The sequence below is a fragment of the Bubalus kerabau genome, chromosome 3 (genome assembly GCF_029407905.1).
Source record: "Bubalus kerabau isolate K-KA32 ecotype Philippines breed swamp buffalo chromosome 3, PCC_UOA_SB_1v2, whole genome shotgun sequence".
Classification (NCBI taxonomy): Eukaryota; Metazoa; Chordata; class Mammalia; order Artiodactyla; family Bovidae; genus Bubalus; species Bubalus kerabau.
The window spans coordinates 32,855,451-32,878,884 of record NC_073626.1 but is presented as its reverse complement, the minus strand read 5'-3'; the positions used below and the strand labels follow the sequence as shown (position 1 = coordinate 32,878,884).

Below are 23,434 nucleotides of genomic sequence, written 5' to 3'. Positions count from 1 at the left end.
CAAGTTCTTCCCAATGATATACAAGTGGAAATTGACGGATATGCTTCTGAGAAAGAAAAGACAAGACACAGCTGGCACTGCCTGGAACTCAGATGTAATGTCTGGAAGTGGAGCAACTATCTTGTAACATGAGGATGTGAGTCACACACTCAAGATGGAGAATCAGATGCTCCAAGGAGCTGGATCCATGACTTCTTAAAGAACTACAACTGCCTGGAACTCTCTCCTCTCTGGGTTTTTTGTGATGTGAGAAAGGCAAACACCCATTAAAAAGTAGACATTTATAAAAATTGCTTAGATTAGAGCAGACCATGGCATATAGGAAAATGCTACATAGGTTTTTTCACTATGTAAAAATGGCATAAATATTTGATTAGCTTCTGTGATCAGGTTTCTATTATATGCAGCCAAATACAACCTTTGCCAGCACACATATTGCCAATATTTCATTATTACATTATTATTTTAGCACCTGGGCAGTGCCTGGTACTGAACATGTGTTCATTGTAAGAATGAACTATTCATTGGGGTTTGAGGAAAGATGAGAGGCCCTAAAATGTAACTCTATACATCTCCCTATGCTTATGCAAGGGGCCTCCTGTCCTCAGAGAACCTATGATGGTTGCTTTCTCTGCGTGATGAGAGCGCTTGGTTTCTGGAGGATGGATGCAGGGATTCCATTTGTTTGGCCTGGCGTGCCCTCCTGCAACATCATCAGAGCCAAACGAGAAGCAGAGGCCACCACCAACCTGCACCCCTCTGCCAAGTGACACAGGCAGAACGGAGACCAGGGCCAGACCTGGGCAGAGTGCCGAGAAAGCTTCTTTGCCATCCCCACCACGGAAACAAAACATGGATAACTGTGGATGCAAACACCAATGGGCATGTGACCATCAGAGTCAGACCTGGGTGCGGGGGCCTGAGAAACCATGAAGTGGGATGCTCTCCCATGGAACTTTCAGGAGTGGAAGGGGTTCTGGACAGGGGCACAGGTAAACTCATGACTTACTATGATCCAGATCACTAAATGCTTCTTCGACTACGGGTTCCTAGAAAAATAAGGTGTCCCCTGGTTTCTGGCTGGAAGAACACTAGAATTCAGTCTGGTGTGTTTACTCTTCTGATTCTTCATGACGTTTCACCTTTAACACCAAATATAATGTTCCTTGAATGTAGTTACAAAACTGAGAGTGACAAGAAAAATATCATTTAAGCCAACACTACCACCGCCATCATCACACTGACAGTCTTCGTGAGGGGAACTGTTCAGATTTTTACACTCTTATTGATTAGTTTTAAATGCAGTTCTTTTTTTCCCCCTACCATTTGACTGGATTTAATACGACAGAGGTTATATAAGCCTTACATGTTCTCAGCTGAGCGAGAGTTCTAGCCATAGAGCATCATCACATTTAAATGGAAACTGGGAAGTGTCGGGGTGATCAGGAGAATGGGACAGGCTTTAAAGGTGAGTGTTGGATGGCCTGGGGCAGGAAGCAGCCTAGAGGAGATACTCCTGACACGGGAAGGCAGGGTCGGCCCTTTCATCCTCTCTCAGTAAACAAGCAGGCAGGGTCGGAGCATCTCAGGGTGCTTAAGGTACAGTTTATTGATTCATTCAGCGAGTGTTTATTGAGCACCTGCTCTGGGCTACAGGCTGAGCTGCGCTCTGGAGATAATGATGGTGAATGAGATACAGGCAGCCCATCTCCATGGAGACTGCTGCCTAGACCCTACTTCTCAAAGCTCCCTCCTGGACCAGCAGCATCAGGACCACCTGGGAGTTCTCAGGCCCCACCCTAGACCTGCTGCATCAATATCTGCATTGTCACAAGACCCCTGGGGGATTCAGATGTCCATTCAGCTCGGAAGATGGTCCGGGTAATGAGGCAAACAAAATGAAGTGCTATTTGTCTCTTAAGTCTTAAACATATGCATCTATTTAGCTGATGAGGCGTCTCAGGCTAAATTCACCAATAGGCTGGAGTTGGGCTGGGAAACCTTTTGGAAAGACAGTTCAAGAGCAGAGTTTTCGAGAAAGCTAAAGGTTTTAAAGTCAAATTTCTATGTGGAAACATTGTTTTGTTTTAATAAATTATCCTATCTAACTACTGATAAATACTACACTGAATTTCACCTCTGGCTTCAATTCTTATGTTTTAGTATCACTTGTTTATAACAAAAGAATTTAAAGCTGAGAAATGCCTGGTCCTGCCTCTGTCCCTGGCTCCATCATGTCTTCTGAACAGTTTATCCACCCTTCAGCTTTCTTTGCGTGAAATGGATAGAATGATGCCCAGAATCCTGCCTGGATAAGACTGAGACAGATTTGACAAGCAGGGTTCATAGTTGGGGTGTTTGAAGTTTTGGTTAGAAGGTCTGGCCCACCACCTGGATTTTACATCTTGTCATTTTCAGCCCCAGCTCTACCACAAATGGGGAACCCATTCTACAGGCTCATCTCCCCAGGGCCATTCCACAGGTTCACCTCCCCAGGGCGATTTCCCACCAAGAGTCAACAGAGAAGATGGGGACTTTTCTCTCAAAGCCATGTTCCAACCACAGAGAGGGGACTATGAGTGAAGTCACCATATAAACCTATACAACGCCCCCGACCGGTACGCTGGGAGACCCCCATCATGTCTTGTGGCTAATACAACTTTACATGCAAGCACATTCTTTTTCAGGTTAATTGATCTGTGACCCTGTGTATTTAAGGTGCTATGTACAGTAAGTCCCCTACATACAAAAGAGTTCCATTCGGAGTCAGCCAGTCAGTTCAGTCACTCAGTCATGTCTGACTCTTTGTGACCCCATGGACTGCAGCACTCCAGGCTTCCCTGTCCATGACCAACTCCTGGAGCTTGCTCAAACTCATGTCCATCAAGTCAGTGATGCAATCCAACCATCTCATCCTCTGTCATCCCTTCCTCCTCCTGTCTTCAGTCTTTCCCAGCATCAGGGTCATTTCCAATGAGTCGGTTCTTTACATCAGGTGGCCAAAGTATTGGAGCTTCAGCTTCAGCATCAGTCCTTCCAATGAATTTTCAGAGCTGATTTCCTCTAGGACTGACTGGTTTGACCACCTTGCAATCCAAGGGACTCTCAAGACTCTTCTCCAAACGCACAGCTCAAAAGCACCAATTCTTCAGAGCTCAGCTTTCTTTACGGTCCAACTCTTACATCCAAACATGACTACTGGGAAAACCATAGCTTTGACTAGATGGACCTTTGTCAGCAAAGTAATGTCTCTGCTGTTTAATATGCTCTCTAGGTTGGTCATAGCTTTTCTTCCAAGGAGCAAACATCTTTTAATTTCATGGCTGCAGTCACCATCTGCAGTGATTTTGGAGCCCAAGAAAATAAAGTCTCTCACTTTCCATCGTTTCCCCATCTATTTGCCATGAAGTGATGGGACCAGATGCCATGATCTTAGTTTTTTGAATGTTGAGTTTTAAGCCAGCTTTTTCACTCCACTCTCCTCTTTCACTTTCATCAAGAGGCTCTTCAGTTCCTCTTCGATTTCTGGCATAAGGGTGGTGTCATCTGCATATCTGAGGTTATTGATATTTCTCCTGGCAATCTTGATTCCAGCTTGTGCTTCATCCAGCCCGGCATCTCACATAATGTATTTTGCATATAAGTTACATAAACAGGGTGACAATATACAGCCTTGACATACTCCTTTCCCAATTTGGAACCAGTCCGTTGTTCCATGTCTGGTTCTAACTGTTGCTTCTTGACCCGCATACAGATTTCTCAGGAAGCAGGTAAGGTGGTCTGGTATTCCCATCTCTTCGGAGAGTGCTTCGTAAGTCCAATTTACCTAGGTACTCAGCTAACACAACTGGCTGTATACCGCTGCTTTTATGCTTGCTTCCTGACATCCTGGGCTTGAAATAAAGATACTGTAGTCTATACAGTACTGTATAGCAAAGTACACAGAAGCACAGCCACTGTAGGGGATGCATGCATGTGACCATGTACCCCCAACACATGAACTAACTTCTGTGACTGGACGTGCAAACACAGATTCACATCTTGGAAAGTTTGTTAAGTTAAAGGTTCCTACGTAGGGGACTTTCTGTAATGGCTTGTACTGGTGCATAGAGATATAAGAACACACACAAGCTGGGTGTGCGCATGCGCGTGCGTGTGCATGTGTATGTGTATACATGGAAGGGGAGAGACAGAGGGACAGCTTGAGTTCCCACGTGCAGACTGCACAGGCGGTATCCAGCGCACAGGATAAAGTAACGATAGCCAAAGGTGAAAGAGCACTGAACTCATGTTCAAATTAGTCATTTAATGTTCCTTTATTCCCCAGGCCTTGATCCGAGGCCAGGCCAGGCCAGGCGAGCTCATTCTGGTCAGACGGCGGGAAATTCCAGCACATGGAATGGTGTTGGTGGTCTCGGCTCTGCTGCCGGGAGCCCACACAGCTAACACGCTCCCTCCACTAATGAATGCGCCCACCCACGCAGGACCCTCCCCTCCCGCCCCCTTCCCCCCCTCCTCCCTCCCCGGGCCTGCCCGCTTCAACAGCCCGACGCCCCAACCGCCTTCCCCATTTGTTTGGGGTGCAGCACCTCTGAAATTAGACGTGGCCACATCGGCCTTGATCATGAGCCAAGTCCGGGACCGTCTCTGGAGGGGATGCTCTGGGCAAGAGTCCGCAGGAGCTCGTCGCCCTCTCCCCGCCCTCCAGTTCTTAGCTTCTAGGACCCGCCTCACCTGCCCCCCAAGGGTAAGAAGACAGCTGAGCACCTCTGCAGAGCCTCCACACCTCGGAGGTGAGTCCCACAGAGCCTAGGTTGTTTTTCCTTGTAAGAATGTTAATCAAAGCAAAACGTTAACCCAACAAACAAACAAAAGACCCCCAGTTGGCCCTGTGCATTCAAGGGTGGCCAGGGAAGGCAGCCTGAAGGGTTCCTTTATGACCAGAGGCGGTTTTTGAAATGAGACAGCAGAGACTGCTTTGTGAGGAAGTGGGGAGACAGCCCCTTCCTTATCCTCAGCCCTGCGGTGGTCCGGGGACCACCCCAGAGCTGCCCTGTGATAACAACCTGGGCTCAGGCCTTCTTCCCGGTAACCGTCTGTCCTGAGTTGGACCCAGCTATCTTCCTCCAAAAGAACAGCTCAGGGTCCCCTATAGAATAGATCTGGGAGCCCTCGGCCACCTCAAGACCTCTGTCTTGCAGCAGGCTGATTACGACGCACTTTCCTACTCCCAATACTGCTGACATATTGCCTTCGCTTTCACCTCCGAGCGGGAGGCTGAATGCGGGAGGTCGTGCCCATCCCCTCGGGAAGGCCTGGCCTCCAGCCTGGGCCTCCGTGACCTGGGGCCGAGGGCGGGAGGAAGAGGCGCAGGAAGGAAGGGCCCACGCGGGAAATGGCTGGTTGGGAATAATAAATGCACACACTGGCTTATGAACGCGGCTCACCACATCCTGGGGAATCTGGAAAAACGCTCCACCCCGCCTCCTGCCACCCCCTCCACCCCCACCCCCGACAGAAGTTGGCTTTCACGAGGCTGCGGGAGACAGCACGGGGGCTTTGATAGTAACGGGCTTGTTAGTTCTGGGCTAACAGCCCTCCCAGGCCGCTCTGACTCCTTGCAAACACTTTCCTATTTTAGGTCAAGGAAGTTCATAAAAGCAAAGACTAGAGGTGATGGGAGGGGGAGAGCAAGGGAGAAAGAAGCAGTGGATGGCGAAGAGCTTATCAGCAGGCAGCCAGCGACCTCTGGAGGATCTGTGGGGTCTGGGGCATTTGCCCAACTCTGGGTGCGAGGCACAGATAAACCAAGATGGCTTCGAGCCCCCGAAGGAGACCGAGCCTCTTCTGGAACCCCTAGCTAAAGCCGAGGCTTAACTGAGTCCCAGAACACAGAGAAGATGCTTCCAAGTCCACCGGTCTCCCTATATTGAAGCATGATTATCCGTCTCTAGGGCGGATTCCTCCACCTGCCAGAAGAGGGCAGCACACACTTCTGCATTACCCGGAAAGCTGGGCTGCCCAGTCCAGAGGGAAGGTATCCCTGAATCTGGGGTGAACTCTTGCAATGAATAGCAGAAGCAGTAACAGCCATGGCATATTGGTGCCTACTGTCTGAAGGGCCTTCCCAGGTGGCACTGGTGGTAAAGAACACACCTGCCAATGCAGGAGACTTAACAAAGGAGGGTTTGATCCCTGGGTAGGGAAGATTCCCTGGAGGAGGGCATGACAACCCACTCCAGTGAACAAAGGAGCTGATGGACAGAGGAGCCAGGTGCACTATGGTCCATAGGGTCGCAAAGAGTTAGACACAACTGAAGCGACTTAGCAGTATTGTCTGAAGTGCTTCAACACGTTCATTCATTTAATCAACACGACAGTGCAAGATAAGACAGTTATAATCTCCATATTAGAGACAAGGCAGCTGAGAGGTATAGAAATTAAGAGAACTTGCTATTGTAGCCTGAGGCTACCTAAAACAGAGCTTGGACTGTTATAAAGTTATAGTTATAATTTTAGTCCAAACTTTTTGGACTAAAAAATTATAGTCCATGGACCAAATCAAGATCCAGCCCATTGCCTATTTCTGCACTGCCCCCAAGCTAGGAATGAGTTTTATGTTTTTGGATGATTGGGGAAAAAAAGTCAAAATAGAATAATACTTTGTGACCTTGAAAATGACATGAAATTCAAATTTCAGTGTCCATAAATGAAGTGTATTGGAACACAGCCATGTCCATGTGTTTCCATATTGTCTGTGGCTGCTATAGTGTTCCAGCAGGGGACCTGAGCAGTAGTGACATCCTGCTGCTGCTGCTGCTGCTAAGTCGCTTCAGTCATGTCTGACTCTGTGCGATCCCATAGACAGCAGCCCATGAGGCTCCCCTGTCCCTGGGATTCTCCAGGCAAGAACACATCCTAGATAGCCCAAAAGGCCTAAAAGTTTGCCAACCCTTGGAGCTAAGAAAGACAGCGTTAGTTGCTCAGTCGTGTCTGACTCTTTGCAGACCCCGTGGTCTGCAAAGCCCACCAGGCTCCTCTGTCCATGGGATTCTCCAGGCAAGAATACTGGAGTGGGTTGCATTTCCTTCTCCAGGGGATCTTCCCGACCCAGGGGTCGAACCTAGGTCTCCTGCATTGCAAGTAGATTCTTTACTGTCTGAGCCACCAGGGAAGCCCTCAAGCTAAGAGATAAGCACTACTTGTTTCCAGGCAGGAAAGACAGAGAGCAGAACTGACCCTTTATTGGATATGGGGTTAGGACAGCCATCCCAGAGGGATCTGGAAGCAATATTGACCTCAATTCACTTTATTTCCAATAGGATAGCCCAAGGTCAAGCAGAAAGGAGGGTTTGACATTTCTCATGCACAGCCTCTAGGAAGTAACAGAATGTTAGATTTAAAAAGAACTATGGGAACCGCCTTCCATATTTCATCAAAACTAAGATACACACTTTTTTCACACTTCACATTTTTGAAATCAGACTGTCTTACCATCAAAATCTTAACAAGAGTTTAAGTGAAAGCGTGAAGGCATTTTTTTGTTTCTTATTGGAAAATACAGCTATTATACTTACAACTAATGAAGGGCAAAAGCTAGAGAGATGACTCAGTCTAAGTGTGGGACTCTAAACACACAGCCCTGGGGCCAGCACATCATAGGTACCCAAGGGAGGGATCTTAGGACTCTACTTAGGAAGTTAGAATTATCTTACCAGGGCAAATATTTTAACAGGTGTATGTTACGCTATTCCACTGTCTTCCATAGTTAGGAAGCAGTACATCTTTGTAAACTCAGCAAAGAGGCCCATCAGTCTTCATAAAAAAGGGATAAGCATGATCCAGCAATTCCACTCCTGAGTATTTAGCCAAAGAAAATAAAAATACTAACTCAAAAAGATATCTTCATCCTCCTGTATATTGCAGCATGATCCATAATAGCCAAGACACGGACTATGTCCATGGGCTTCCCTGATAGTTTAGTTGGTAAAGGATCTGCCTGCAATGCAGGAGACCCCAGTTCAATTCCTGGGTTGGGAAGATCTGCTGGAGAAGGGATAGGCTACCCATTCCAGTATTCTTAGGCTTCTCTTGTGACTCAGTTGGTAAAGGATTTGCCTGCAATGCAGGAGACCTGGGTTTGATCCCGGGGTTGGGAAGATCCCCTGGTGAAGGGAAAGGCTACCCACTCCAGTATTCTGGCCTGGAGAATTCCATGGACAGTCCATGGGGTCGCAAAGAGTCAGACAGGAATGAGTGACTTTCACTTTCACTTTGGACACAACCTAGGTGTCCATCAATGGATGAATGGATAAAGAAAATGTGATATATATGTTTGTATAGACACACTCACTCTGGAATATTATTCAGTGGTAAAAAGAAGGAAATCTTGTCATTTGCAACAACATGGATGGACCTGGAGGGCATTATGCTAAGTGAAATGTCAGAGACAGACAAACAGTGTATGATCTCATTTATATGTGGAATCTAAACACAAAACCAAACCAAAAAAAGAAGAGCTCATAAATAACAGAAAATAGATTGGCAGCTGCCCAAGGCCAGGGGTAGGGAGCAAGCAAAATGGGCAGAGGTGGTCAAAAGCTATTAACTTCTGGTTTAAAATAAATAAGCCCTGGGGATATAATGTACAGCATGGCTGCTGCTGCTGCTGCTAAGTCGCTTCAGTCGTGTCCGACTCTGTGCGACCCCATAGATGGCAGCCCACCAGGCTCCTCTGTCCCTGGGACTCTCCAGGCAAGAACACTGGAGTGGGTTGCCATTTCCTTCCCCAATGCATGAAAGTGGAAAGTGAAAGTGAAGTCGCCCAGTCATGTCCGACCCTTAGCGACCCCATGGACTGCAGCCCACCAGGCTCCTCCATCCATAGGATTCTCCAGGCAAGAGGGCTGGAGTGGGGTGCCATCGCCTTCTCCGACAGCATGGCAACTGTACTTAATAATGCTGTACTGCATGTTTGAAAGTTGCTAACAGAGTAAATTTTAAAGGTTCTCATCACAAGAAAAAAATCTGGTTCGTAATGTATAATGGTGGATGTTAACTAGGCTTATTGTGATGATCATTTTGCAATGAATACAAATATTGTGTTCCACAAAGCTGTGTTGTCCACCTGAAACTACTATGAGGTTATGTGTCAAAGACAGTGTTAGTCGCTCAGTCGTGTCTGACTCTTTGTGACCCCATGGACTGTAGTTTGCCAGGCTCCTCTATCCATGGAATTCTCCAGGCAAGAACACTGGCATGGGTTACCATGCCCTCCTCCAGGGGATCTTCCAGACCCAGAGATCAAACCTGGATCTTCTGCATTGCAGGCACATTCTTTATTGTTTGAGCCACCAGGGAAGCCCCAATTACACCTCAATTTAAAAAACGAGGGGCGAGGGATAAATTGGGAGTTCAGGATTAACAGATACATACTGCTATATATAAAATAGATAAAACAGCAAGACCTACTGTATAGCACAGGGAACTATAGTCAGTATCTTGATAATAACCTTATGATGGAAAAGAATATGAAAAAGAATAACCTATAACGAAAAAGGATCTGAAAAAGAATCTATATATATATTCTTTATGTATATATATTATATATATCTATGTCTGAATCACTTTGCTGTATACCTGAAACTAACACAACATTGTAAATCAACTCTACTAAACAATAAACTATTAAATTATGAGTGAATTAATTAAATGCCTATTTCATTTAGCCCCACTGATGACATTTATGAAGGTTGGTCTAGGCCATGCTTGATTGGGTTGCATGGAAACTGCACACATGGAGACACAGAGTGATTTAAAACTCTGCCTATGGGACTTCCTGGGTGGTCCAAGGGTTAAGACTCTGCCCCTCCAATGCAGGGGTTCAATAGCTGGTTGAGGCACTAAGATTCCACGTGCCCCACAGTGTGGCCAAGGGGGAAAAAGAGAGAGAGAGAGAGAATCCATCTGGGAAGGAGACTAAAAAGAGAGAGAGTGACAGGCCTCAACAGGACACTCCAAGTCTTGGACGTAATGGAAAGGTTGGTGGCACAGGCCAGAGGCTTCAGGGAGCTCTCCCGGGTCTTCTAGAGAAGATGATGAAGAAAAAGAAGATGGACATCAGGTGTAGCAAGGGCGGGTGAAGAGGAGACTGGTGAGAGGGGTGCCGCCAAAGCGGGGGGTGAAGACAGAGAAGTCACACTGCCACGACGCCACCCGGCCTGGACTCCAGCAGAGCGTGAAGGGGAGTCACAGAGAAGGATGGACGAAGAGAAGGACAGTAACGGCTTTTCTGTGACTGCAGGTCCAGCCCCACGTCAGGAACACTTGTCACTCTCCTGGGGGCAGGTTTGCCTTCATCTCGCCCAGGGGCTGTGGTCTGTCATCGCTTCCAGCACAGGGCTCTAGGAGTTGATTTTCCTGTCTCTCTTGCCCTGAGCTTGTTTCATGGCCCCCCCTCCTCCAGCCTTGTTTTTCTTTCTCACCTCCTTCTAGAATATGCTGCTTTGCAGTGCTTTTCGTCCCCCGTGAGTGGCTATAAAGCCTGTCTGGTTCGAGTGGAGTATACATTTTAAAATAGAAAGAAAGCCCCCAGGATAGGGAAACAGAGACGGAAATAAGAGAGAAAGCCAGACTTGAGGCGGCAGGAGGTGAGGGAATTCCAAGGGAGTCTTGAAAGACCAAAATCATCCAAGTTGGAAAAACAGCACTTAGCAGAGAAAGAGGTGGGCTCCGCAGTCTGTGTCAGATATGTGAAAAAGGAATATGCAAAGGTGGGGAGGAAGGCACAGGATCTGCTTGGATTAGACACAAACAGGTAGGTTTGGGACTCTTAGACCTCTTAGCAGAGGAAGAGAGCCCCGTGGATGTGGACTTGTGCACAAGGATAAAGGAAGGAAGATGCAAACATGAACAGGCCAGGAGAAACGATGGCTGGATTTTTGTCCTCAGTCCACAGGTACCTACATGTCCACTTACCCTCCAACCAAGAAGGAAATGGAGAAAAGTACATGAGGATGCACTGCAAGCCAAAAATGAGACCATCATAGGGGCACAGATATTAATACATCTAGGGACACATGATAGGGCTGGAGGAATTAACAAAGGACTTTAGAGTGAAGAGGAATAAAGAACACAAAACACATATGAGATCCCTTTGTTGATTGTCTGGAACCTGCAGTAGGTAATGAAAAGTGAAATAAACCAGTAGATGGATAGGACTAAAGCAGAAAGGAAAAGAGAGGTTGGGGGAAAGGAAAGTAAAATACAGTATTTATGCCTGGATTACAATAAATAAAGCTAAAATGAGTTCCTTGATAGCCAAGGGGTTTGGCAGAGTATGTTCAAACAGCAGTCTGAGGGTAAGAAATGCAAAATGCAAGATGGATATTCAAAGAGAGAAGCCCAGGTCCTCTTATGAGATAACAGATAAAAGTGGGGGTGAGCAGGTAAAGCAAGGTGTCAGAGAAACCCCTCGAGGGAAGAGAGACATCCAAGAAGCCAAACTGACATCCCAGTGGGCAGAACGCTGAGCCAACGTGGGCTCCAGGGGAGAGGGGACTTGGAGCTGCTGAGTCTGAGGGTTGCCACCCAGTCTCGGGTCACTGAGGTCGGTGTGCCATGGCTGTATCTATGAGGAAGGTGAACAGAGAAGGGCCAGGAGGGGGACTCGCAGAGAGGGAAGGCCATTAGGCACAGAATCAGCAGCGTGGATGGAAGTGGCCTTTGCCGGGCGGGTGGAGGGAGGCAGCATGCAGGGTGAGGACGGAGCTGAGTGCAGCGAGCGCCAGGCTTGTTACCGGGCTTGCCAAAGCTCGTGCCTTCCCCGCCCTTCCCCACCATCCTTCTGCTGCAGCACTCCATAAACTTGCAAGGCTGAACAAATCACATAACTTTTCCCTGCAAGGTTGAAAGACAAATGTGTGGGGCCCAGAGTAGGGACTCCTGCAACCAAATCTAAATGCAGGGCCACTCTCTCCCGTTTCAAAGATGCCCTTCCTTGGGCCACGTGGGTTCTCAATTTCCTGCTGCACCTCCACTTTCCAAGGGAGAAGGGCCCGTGCTCCTGGTCTGCCTGGCCAGTCTTTTGAGTAGGGTCTGAATAACGGGCTGATGCAGATGAGAGAAACAGTCAGAGAAGGGTGCCTGAGGACACGTCCAGAAAACTGAACACAAGAAGCAAAGTCTACCATGAGCTGTGTGGTATTTCATATCACAGATCAAACTTTTTCGTAACGTTTTTCTTCCTCATCTTCATGATCCCCCCACCGCTGGGCCCCCTTCCTCACTTGCTATTCCTTCTTAATCGTCCTCCCTGGCTCCTTCCTCCAGTCCCTCTGATCACACTTATGTGGGTGATCCTTGGGTGCTGTCCCTAAAGTGCTCCTCTCCTCACTCACGGACTCCCTCGGGTACCAGAAATCCACAGACACTCAAGTCCCTTCACATCTGCAGGTTGCACATCTGCGAACCAAGAGAGCAACTGTCTACCTTGGAGAGGAAGGAAATGCACCCAGGAAATGGGAAACAGAATTAAATAAGTCAAAAAGAGACTTATTTGGGAGATTTGGAAGTGCTCGTTAGGGCTCATGAAGTAAGAGCTTAAGCAGCAGTTTCTGATGCCAGTATTCATGTTTATCTCATTTTTGCTCTAGGAATAATCAAAGTTAACATTTAAAGAGCATTTACAATGAGTCAGGCAGTGTGCTAAAGGATTTACAAGCATCTAATTATAAATAACAGGACTCTGCATGACAAACCCTGGATATGCTCTTCATGACCCTGTTTGGCAGATGGTGAAATTGAAAGCATCACTATCTATATTTTAACAGATGCAGAAAGAGGCTCTGCACTCCCTGTCTGTCTTCACACGTTCCCCGCTCCCTCCCTGCCTGCCGCCCATCTCTGTGTCCTCTTTTCTTCATACAAGGAAGGACCCCATCACTGGATTTAGGGACCACACTAAATCAGTACTATCTCACCTTGAGACTCTTAACTACTTACATCTGCAAAGACTCTATTTCCAAATAAGGTCACCCTCTGACGTCCCGGGTGGACACGGACTGTGGAGACAACACTCAACACATTACAGGCTCCAAATAGCAACAAAGCAAGAGCAGTGAGGATATTTAAATTATTTCCCACGTTTCTCCTTTTTCTTGTCCCTAAAAGGCTGGCCTCCCTATGGTACCTCTTCATGTACCTCTAATGACTACCTTGCCCACAGGGTAAAATCCAACGCCCTCCCCACCTGCCCTCCCAGCCCGGCTGCCACTGCCAGCTCCTGATGCTTCTCTGGAGTTGGAGGTCTCTGGATTCCAGGGGGTCTCTGTCACTGGAATCTTCTCACCCTCCCCACATCCTCCACCCTGTGTTCCCAAATGACTTCCCCTGAATCCTTATGACCCGGTTGAAATCCCTTAGGAAACTTTCTCAGACGACCCAGAGGTGAATCCTTGCTGCTCCGAATCCCTTGGGAGATACTCTTTTCTCTGTTCACAGGCCAGCTAATCAGCCCTTCAAACTCCCTTTGATGAAGTCATCACCCACCTCTTGTCTTGTTATCTTTGTGAACATAAGCCTTTTCTTCTGCACGAGTCAGGCCTCGAAGACTGGGTTAGCGTCTTTTTCTAGAACCTAGTTTTGTGCCTGGCACCCCCAGGGCTGCAGGAGCTGTCACTGAACCCCTTACTTTCCCACTGCACCAACGGTTCCTGCCAAAAGTTCTTCTCTTTCATCTCGTGCATGGCTGTCTTTCCTGTCACCTTGGTCCAAAGAGATGCCTTTCTCCTCGGGGCTCCTGGAGCATTTAGCTCCAAGGTGGTCCAAGCCAATGGGCCACCTGGTTTTGGGATCCATTGTATGATCACCTGTTGTATATTCAATTTCTCACTCATTCATGAAGATGCCAGGAGTGCTGTTCAACCAATCACTATTCAGTCACTCATCCATTCACAAAGTTTTCATGACACCCTTGCTCTGCCTGGCTCAGGGCTAGGCTCCATCCTTCTATTCAGAGGGCCAGCAAACTTCCTCATCCTTCTCCTCCCAGCGACTAACACAGTTCTTCAAGGGTCACACATTCTCAATGGGACAGTGCTATTCAAATCACTTCAACTCATGCTAAAGGACCAGGTCAAATGAGGGACTAAAAATGCTATCAACTTATGCGACTTCCCTGGCAGTCCAATGGTTAAGAATGTGCCTTCCAATGCAGCAGACGAGGGTTCGATGCCTGGTCGGGGAACGAAGATCCCACATGCCTCGGGGCAACTAAACAGGAGAGTTGCAAATACTGAACCCACACGCCACAACTAGAGAGAAGCCTGTGCCCTGCAACGAAGATCCCACATGCCACAGCAAGGCCTGATGCAACCATAAATCTCTCTCTCTGTATATATATATATATATAGAAACACTGCCAACTTAGGACTTCCCTGTTGGCGCAGTAGATAAGAATCTACCTGCCAGTGCAGAGGACATGGATTCGATCCCTGATCTGGGAAGATTCCACATGCTGCAGAGCAACTAAACCCAGGGGCCACAACCACTGAACCTGTGTGCTTAGAGCCTAGGCTCCTCCACAAGAGAAGCCACCACTCTGAGAACCTTGAGAGCTGCAACAAAGAGTATCCCCTGCTGGTCACAACTAGAGAAAGCCCTTGAAAAGCAACGAAGATCCAGTGCAGCCAAAAATAAATAAGTAAATCCTATCAACTTAAACGAGGGGCTCCAAACCCTCTGAGAAGGCACTGGAGGCCACCAAGCCTGAGCTCTGTGGCCAGTGCCCAAATTTAAGGGACGAGTAGAGGATGAGCCCTTCCATGGTGGCTGGTGGCTTGGACGGTACACAATCCACCTGCAATGCGGGAGACCTGGGTTCGACCCCTGGTTTGGGGAGATCCCCTGGAGGAGGGAATGGTAACCCACTCCAGTCTTCTTGCCTGGAGAATCCCCATGAACAGAGGTGCCTGATGGGCTGCAGTCCATGGGATCGCAAAGAGTCAGACATGATTGAGTGACTAAGCAGCAGGAAGATGAGCCAGGCTTTGAGAATAGGCTCCTGGCATTCTCTACACTGGCCGTAGTGGTTGTGGTGGGTGGGGGGAGGGGGGGGAGTGGGCAGTGCAGAGGCCCAGGCTCTGCCTTGAGCATTCACATTGGTGGTGACAGCCCTGTCCCACCATGGCCTCTGGTCAACCCCCTGAGAAGTCTTTCAGGGACCAGAAGGCAGCTGCAATGTGTTGTTCCAACCAGGACTTCGTGTGAACAGAGCAGGGTTATGAACCGGGGATAAACGGACAGTAGGCTTCCGAGGTAGTGCCGAGGTAAAGAATCCGCCTACCAATGCAGGAGATGCAAGAGATGCCAGTTTGATCCCTGGGCCAGGAAGATATCTTGGAGGAGGAAATGGCAACCCACTCCAGTATTCTTGCCTGGGAAATCTCATGGACAGAGCAGCCTGGCAGGCTACAGTCCAGAGGGTCACAAAGAGTCAGACACAACTTAGCGACCGAGCCACGCATGGCCAAGGCAGGGCCCTGTGTGCAGTGTATCATGATGTGCACTAAGGCAGGCTCGGAACGCAACAGCATCCCTCTTCTGATTCCACAACAAGGACCACCGGCCTCTTTTCCTGCGCTGGCCAGAAAGCAACGTCTATTGCCCTCTCCCCAGCATCAAGGGGCCTCAGGAGGAACAAATAAATGCACTGGCTCCAGGTGCTACTCTGGTGAGTATCTGAAGACGCCCTGGGCAGGGGACAGCACCAGGGGTGGGGGCTGGGTGGCAGGGGGCCACTCACCAGCGTTGCTCTGCTGCTTCGTGTTTTTGATGTAGGCGGAGAACTTGGCGAAGATGTCGATGCCTGCAGTGTTGGATTCCCGATGTTTCGCAGCCAGTCTGGGGTACCTGCAAGGCAAGACGTGCTCTCAGGTGAGTGAGAACTCGGAGGTCCTTTAAGGGAGAGCCTCTTTCAGTCACCTCGTGATGAACAACATTCTTGTCTCCAGCAGGATCTATAAGTCTTTTGAGGTTTCCCCAACAGGATCCCCAACAGATCCCCAACAGGATCTGTAGGGAGGGTGGGCACTTGTATCCCTAGTTCAATGATAGTGCCAGTGAGGGGGCTGGATTTTATCCCATGGGCAAGGCAGTCATTAGAGGTACGTGAAGAGGCCCGTAGGGAGGGTGGCCTTTTAGGGACAAGAAAGAGGAGAAGCACATGGGAAATATTTAAGCATACTCAGTGATCTTGCTTACTTGCTGTTTGGAGCCTGTAATGTGTTGAGTGTTATCTCTACAATCCGTGTCCACCTGGGACCTCAGAATGTGACGTTATTTGGAAATAGAGTCTTTGCAGATGTAATTAGTTACGAGTCTCACGGCGAGATAGTACTGATTTAGTGCGGTCGCTAAATCCAATGATTGGTGTCGTCATAAAGAAAAAGCAGACACACAAAGTTGGGGTGGGAGGAGGGGGCATGTGAGACCAAAGAAGGCAAACTTGTTTGTAGAGGAATCCATGGCTTTGACCCCATTGGTGCCATCAAAACAAGCCATTCTAATTTGCAAAAGATATTATTTCATGAACATTTTACATGAATAGCCAGTCAAGAGTGGATGGAAGCGGGGGCAGGGGCAATTGCTTGACCAGCATCATCACTAAGTACGTGGACCTTTATGATCTTCGGGTGAAGAGTGGATTGCCAGCTGTTTGGCTACTTTATGTTTAAAATGCAAAATCCTTTTTTTTTTTTTTTTTTGGCTTAATGTTTTAAATAACTTGAAGCAAAATACCTTTAACAAGTATTTGTTTTTCTTTCTTTCTTTCTTTCTTTTTTTTTGTTCCTTCACTGACCCATTAGCTAGGACCACCTACTCCTGGACCATGTTGAGTGGCTGTTTAATTTCGGATACTGCCATTGGACGAGTCTTCCAAAAGTCACTGGGTCCAGCCCTCTGCCCTTGGGCAGATATGAGGCATTATCATCTAATTTTACAGGGAAGCAATTGGAGACCAGAGAAGTTAAATGACCATTTGAAGTCATTTATTATTTAGGCCATTTGGGGTCATTATTTATTATCATGGATAATAAATAGTGGAGGGGCCATGAGAGCCTGGTTTCTGGGCGCTGGAGCAGCGATCCTCTCACTTCCTCACATCTCTTCTCTGATATCAGTAAAAGCTTACTTGTACTGAGTGTCCACTCTGTGCCAGGCACTATCCTAAAGCCTTGCCCGATTCATCATTTATTCCTCACAATTCCACTGTTATTGTCATTAGCTTTCTTTCCCACAAGAGACAAAAAGGTGCAGAGAAGCTAAGCAATTTGTCTAAGCTCAGGAGACCAGGCGTCAGAGGCAAGAATCCAACCAGGCGGTTTCACTTTGGAAGCTCAGCTCTCAAGTTCCACGTCCTGTGGCCTCTCCTCCATTCTGCTGTTTACCCTCCAAGCCACCAAACACTCCCGGGAGCTGGGCTGGGCACCATGAAGGAACTGCCGTCAGCCACCAGGGGGCGCTCTGCGCATGTTCTGCACACATATCTCCCCGAATACACTGCGAATTACCAATTCATCTGCTCTGACTGCGGACACAAAGCGATAGTCCCTACAAGATGCTAGGTAACCTTCCAAGATGAGCGAAAACTGGTTTTAGAAAAGGCAGAGGAACCAGAGATCAAATTGCCAACATCCACTGGATCATAGAAAAAGCAAGAGAGTTTCAGAAAAACATCTATTTCTGCTTTATTCACTATGCCAAAGCCTTTGACTGTGTGGATCACAAGAAACTGTGGAAAATTCTGAAAGAGATGGGAATACCAGACCACCTGATCTGCCTCTTGAGAAATCTGTATGCAGGTCAGGAAGCAACAGTTAGAACTGGACATGGAACAACAGACTGGTTCCAAATAGGAAAAGGAGTACATCAAGGCTGTATATTGTCACCCTGCTTATTTAACTTTTATGCAGAGTACATCATGAGAAATGCTGGACTGGAAGAAACACAAACTGAAATCAAGATTGCCAGGAGAAATATCAATAACCTCAGCTATGCAGATGACACCACCCTTATGGCAGAAAGTGAAGAGGAACTCAAAAGCCTCTTGATGAAAGGGAAAGTGGAGAGTGAAAAAGTTGGCTTAAAGCTCAACATTCAGAAAACGAAGATCATGGCATCCGGTCCCACCACTTCATGGGAAATAGATGGGGAAACAGTGGAAACAGTGGCTGACTTTCTTTTTCTGGGCTCCAAAATCACTGCAGATGGTGACTGCAGCCATGAAATTAAAAGACGCTTACTCCTTGGAAGGAAAGTTATGACCAACCTAGATAGCATATTCAAAAGCAGAGACATTACTTTGCCAACAAAGGTTCATCTAGTCAAGGCTATGGTTTTTCCTGTGGTTATGTATGGATGTGAGAGTTGGACTGTGAAGAAGGCTGAGCACCAAAGAATTGATGCTTTTGAAGTGTGGTGTTGGAGAAGACTCTTGAGAGTCCCTTGGACTGCAAGGAGATACAACCAGTCCATTCTGAAGGAGATCAGCCCTGGGATTTCTTTGGAAGGAATGATGCTAAAGCTGAAACTCCAGTACTTTGGCCACCTCATGCGAGGAGTTGACTCATTGGAAAAGACTTTGATGCTGGGAGGGATTGGGGGCAGGAGGAGAAGGGGACGACAGAGGATGAGATGGCTGGATGGCATCCCTGACTCGATGGACGTGAGTCTGAGTGAACTCCGGGAGTTGGTGATGGACAGGGAGGCCTGGCGTGCTGCGATTCATGGGGTTGCAAAGAGTCGGACATGACTGAGCGACTGATCTGATCTGATCTGATGTGTTCCTATTTTGGCTTTCCCACATAGAATCAGACGTGCTCTTAAAACTGAATGACTTAAATTACTATCAATACATATAAAGTACTCCTTGTTTTTGCTTTATAAATAATAAAAACAGAAGGAACTAAATAATGCATTTTATATTTGGGTTTGTTGTTGCTGTTGTTGTTTTTTCTGCCGTCATTTGATCAGACTTCCACTTATCCAACCATTTCTTCATGATCAGTGTGGGCCAAACACGAGTCAGTTCAGTTCAGTTGCTCAGTCATATCCGACTCTTTGCGACCCCATGAATCGCAGCACGCCAGGCCTCCCTGTCCATCACCAACTCCCGGAGTTCACTCAGACTCACGTCCATCGAGTCAGGGATGCCATTCAGCCATCTCATCCTCTGTCGTCCCCTTCTCCTCCTGCCCTCAATCCCTCCCAGCATCAGAGTCTTTTCCAATGAGTCAACTCTTCGCATGAGGTGGCCAAACTACTGGAGTTTCAGCTTTAACATGAGTGGGCGGTACCAAACCCAGGTTGGGTGACAGAGGACCATGTGTCCAGGGAGACTATGCTAGTTCCAGCCTGTGTTCTAAACAGTATGAGTCATTGAGATGTGACTTTATAGCATAATGTCCCCCTTGAAGATTGTCCTGGTAGGAAATGTGTCTTCAAATATTAACCTCACAGATTTTGGTAACTAGACTTGGGGCAACTACTGTTCAGGATGTTAAGTGCTTTTATTTTAGCTCAATATTTACACTGTATCTTAAATATGCAGATGAGTGGGTTCCAGGGTACCTTTTGTTTCTCTAAAAGGCTAACAAATAGTGCTTTATCTATAGAAACATCTTTGAAATAAGATTATGATGTGATCTGGTGACAGTCAAAGAGATGGGCAATTTCTCTAACTCAGAGGTGAGCCAACTATGGCCTGTGGGCCAAATCCAGCCCAACATTTGTTTATGTGGCTCCCAGAAGCTAAAAATACTTTATATACTTTTGAAAAATCAAAAGAAGGATATTATTTTGTGATGTGTGAAAATAATAAGAAGTTCCAATTTCAGCATTCACAGATAAAATACAGCCACATCCATTTATGTATATATTGTCAATGGCTGCTTTTGGCTCCCCTGGTGGCTCAGCTGGTACAGAATCCACCTGCCAATGCAGGAGACTCAGGTTCAATCCCTGGGTCAGGAAGAATTCCCTGGAGAGGGAAATGGCAGCCCACTCCAGTATTTTTTCCAGAAAGGTTGGGCAACCTCACTCATGGAAATTTCTCTCCACTCTGTTTCTAAGATCTCTTATTTCCAATGCATGCATTTTCGATACACACTTAAGCTTCATTCTGGGAAGCGAAACAGTTGGCCACTCATCAAAACAATTTTTTTTTTTATATAAATAGTGGCAAAAGAAAAGATATGATCGCAGATAGAAATGCTCTGATTGGCTAAGAGTTCCAATGGACGTCTCACTGACTCACCATAGGCCACCACGCGCCCGAACAAAAGAACAGCATGTAACTAAACCAACATGCAGTCAGGCCTGGGGGTAGGCCCTGTCCCTGCCATTGGGGATACACTGGAGAAAAAGAGAAGGCAGTCATCTCATCCTCATGGGGTGACCTCTGCTGATTCCAGGGCCTCTCCTGGCAGCCTGAGTGTTGACCTTGCATTTCCTAATGAGCTGAAAAGTGGAAGGATGTCCCTTCTCTCCCTGACTTCAAAGTCCATACAGTAAGCCCCCTACATACAAATCTGCCAGTTGCAAACTTTCAAAGATGCAAAACTGTGTTCACACATCCAATCATGTAAGTTAGTTCACAGCCATGAAATTAAAAGACGCTTACTCCTTGGAAGGCAAGTTATGGCCAACTTAGCCAGCATATTGAAAAGCAAAGACATTACTTTGCCAACAAAGGTCCATCTAGTCAAGGCTATGGTTTTTCCAGTGGTCATGTATGGATGTGAGAGTTGGACTATAAAGAAAGCTGAGCACCAAAGAATTGGTGCTTTTGAACTGTGGTGTTGGAGAATTGAGAGTCCCTTGGACTGCAAGGAGATCCAACCAGTCCATTCTAAAGGAGATCAGTCCTGGGTGTTCATTGGAAGGACTGATGTTGAAGCTGAAAATCCAATACTTTGGCCACCTGATGCAAAGCGCTGACTCATTTGAAAGGACCCTGATGCTGGGAAAGATTGAAGGCAGGAGGAGAAGGGGACAACAGAGGATGAGATGGCTGGATGGCATCACCGACTCAATGGACATGAGTTTGAGTGAACTCCGGGAGTTGGTGATGGACAGGAAGGCCTGGCATGCTGCAGTCCATGGGGTTGCAAAGAGTCGGACACGACTGAGTGACTGAACTGAAATCAGTTCACGTGTCTGGCACAAATGGTCATGTGCATGCGCCCTCTATAAGTGGCTGTGCTTTTGTGCACTTTACTCTACAGCAGTATACAAAGGAGAGTATCTGTATTTAAAGCCCAGAATGTCTGGAAGTAAGCATAAAAGCAGCAGTGGTATAGCTGGTCCTGCTAGCAAGGGCCAGCTGTTGTATCGTACTACTGCACTTTTCAAGGTCCTGTATTGTAAGAATAAAGATGTTTTACTATTTTGTATTTGGTTTTTATGCATTATTTGTGTATAAAGCATTATGTACCTTCTACAGTACAGTACTATATTGCCAATTGTATCAGTTTCATTCCTAGGCTAACTTTGTCCGACTTACAAACAAATTGGACTTGTGCACAGCACTCTCAGAAAGCCACTCACTCGTATGTAGGAAACGTACTGTACTTTCAACCACTGTGCCATCCCACCCTTGGTACTGAGGCCGCTGCTCCACATCCCAGAGAACCAACAAGAACCTTCGTGATTATTACTACTGTGAAATATCCGTAGACATGTCTTAAAAGAATGAACTCCAAGTGTGTTCCACTTTGGCTCTGAGCCCTGTTAAAACTTGCATGACAGCTGACTGACTAAATGACAAGACATGTAACTAGCCCACTAGTTCACGCTCCTGAATTTTTATCTCTGTTTATTTCAAACAACAACTAGGTCCGGGAAAGTGCTTTGAAAAACTCATGGAATCACAGAACTTCTGCTGAAAGGCATCTTCAGAGATGAAGGAATGGGGAAGGTCTGAGAGGGGGCGAGGCTTGCCCAGGGTCATACAACAAGCTCTGGGTAGAAGGGTGGCCGGAGTCTGGCGTCCTGACTCTCCCTTAAGGATCTTGTTAACTCGGGCCATTCCACCAGGATGAATGGCAAAGGCCAGCACATCAACTATAATCCCGGTGCTTCCCTGTGGAGCATTAACTGGGTCAGTCTAACCAGGGGGATGGAAGCGAGTCTCATTTAGAAACTACTTGAGACCTCCTGGATTCCTCATTTTGACACCAAATGCTTTGTGGGGCCAAATGTAATCTTTTAAAAAGATTGTTGGAGTGTTTGTATGTGGGTTTGTTTTTTTTTTTCCTTTAAAACATAAAACTAAGGGGAAAAAGGCTCCCACAAGTTCTTGGCTCTCTGGCAGCTTTAACAAACAGTGGTGTGATGAGAAACACATGCCGACCGGCATTTGCGGAACAGAAAAGGGGGGTTTGCTGCCCCCTAGAGAACCAGAAGGCCAGCCTGCCCTCCTCCAGGGCCTCGGGACACGGGCCGCCCAGCCGACCTCCCAGTTAGAGGCAGTGGGAAGGCAGCCGAGGCGGGTGACTTGCTGCGGGCCCAAGAGCCGGTCTCTCCTTGTGAGGCTGAACGACCGGCTTGCTAACATTTCTGGGAAGTAATTAAGGCACCTGCCCCAGTCTGACCCACTCAAAGGTACCTAAGGAACACTCCGGAGGGCTCTGCAATGGTTGATGATTTTATCCCTAGGACCCCACCTTGGTAGCCTTCTGGAGTTGTGCATTTTAACAGTTTTGAGGTTCTGCTGCCTGGGCTTGGTGGATTATAGGGTCTCTGATATGTTAGGAATGGACTTAGTAAAAAGCTCCTCCATACACTGCAGTCCAGGGGCACCTGGACCAGATGAAGCAGAGCTCAGGACAGGTGGAGAGGGAGGGGAGGAGGCAGCATCTATTTCCTGCCCTGCTTAGCCCGATTTGGACCATGGAAAATTCCCAGTAGCTGATATGGTGATGAATCTGATGATGGCCCTCCTCTAGAAGAATCTGCCTGTACACACAGGCATATGATTCTCGGGGGGTCTCATGGGCCCCCTTAGTCCTGTTAGGGATGTAGACTGGAGAGCCCCCCAAAGGCACTGCTGGATGGGGGTGGAGGGAGCCTGGCTAAGATGGGCGTGAGGGTCATCCTTTCCCAGGGGAGAGAATGGACACTGAGAGGGAGGGGTCACAGGGCATGCCTGGCAGAGCCAGGAGTGGACCTCACCCTCCAGACTCAGCCCAGCCCCACATACTTCCTTCCACTGGGCTGGCTATCCATCCTCCGAACTGTTCCAATTCCCCATTCTCTACCGGCCTTGACGGAAGCAGGCACTCCTATGAGCAGGTGTTACTTCTAGAAGTGAAAATCTAACTTCATGGTTGACATTCCCTTCTGGGTCTCCCGGGAAAAATCAAAACTCTACGTA

The 23,434-nt window shown here is 47.5% G+C and overlaps 1 protein-coding gene across 1 annotated transcript in view; it reads right to left on the bottom strand.

The window, feature by feature from the left end:
- Positions 1-23,434, bottom strand: part of LOC129645837 (chloride intracellular channel protein 5) — a 114,504-nt gene that overhangs the window by 23,505 nt on the left and 67,565 nt on the right. Inside the window, exon 4 of the mRNA XM_055571281.1 lies at positions 15,803-15,909. Within this exon, the coding sequence (XP_055427256.1) occupies positions 15,803-15,909 (107 nt within the window). The remainder of the gene's footprint in view (positions 1-15,802; positions 15,910-23,434) is intronic.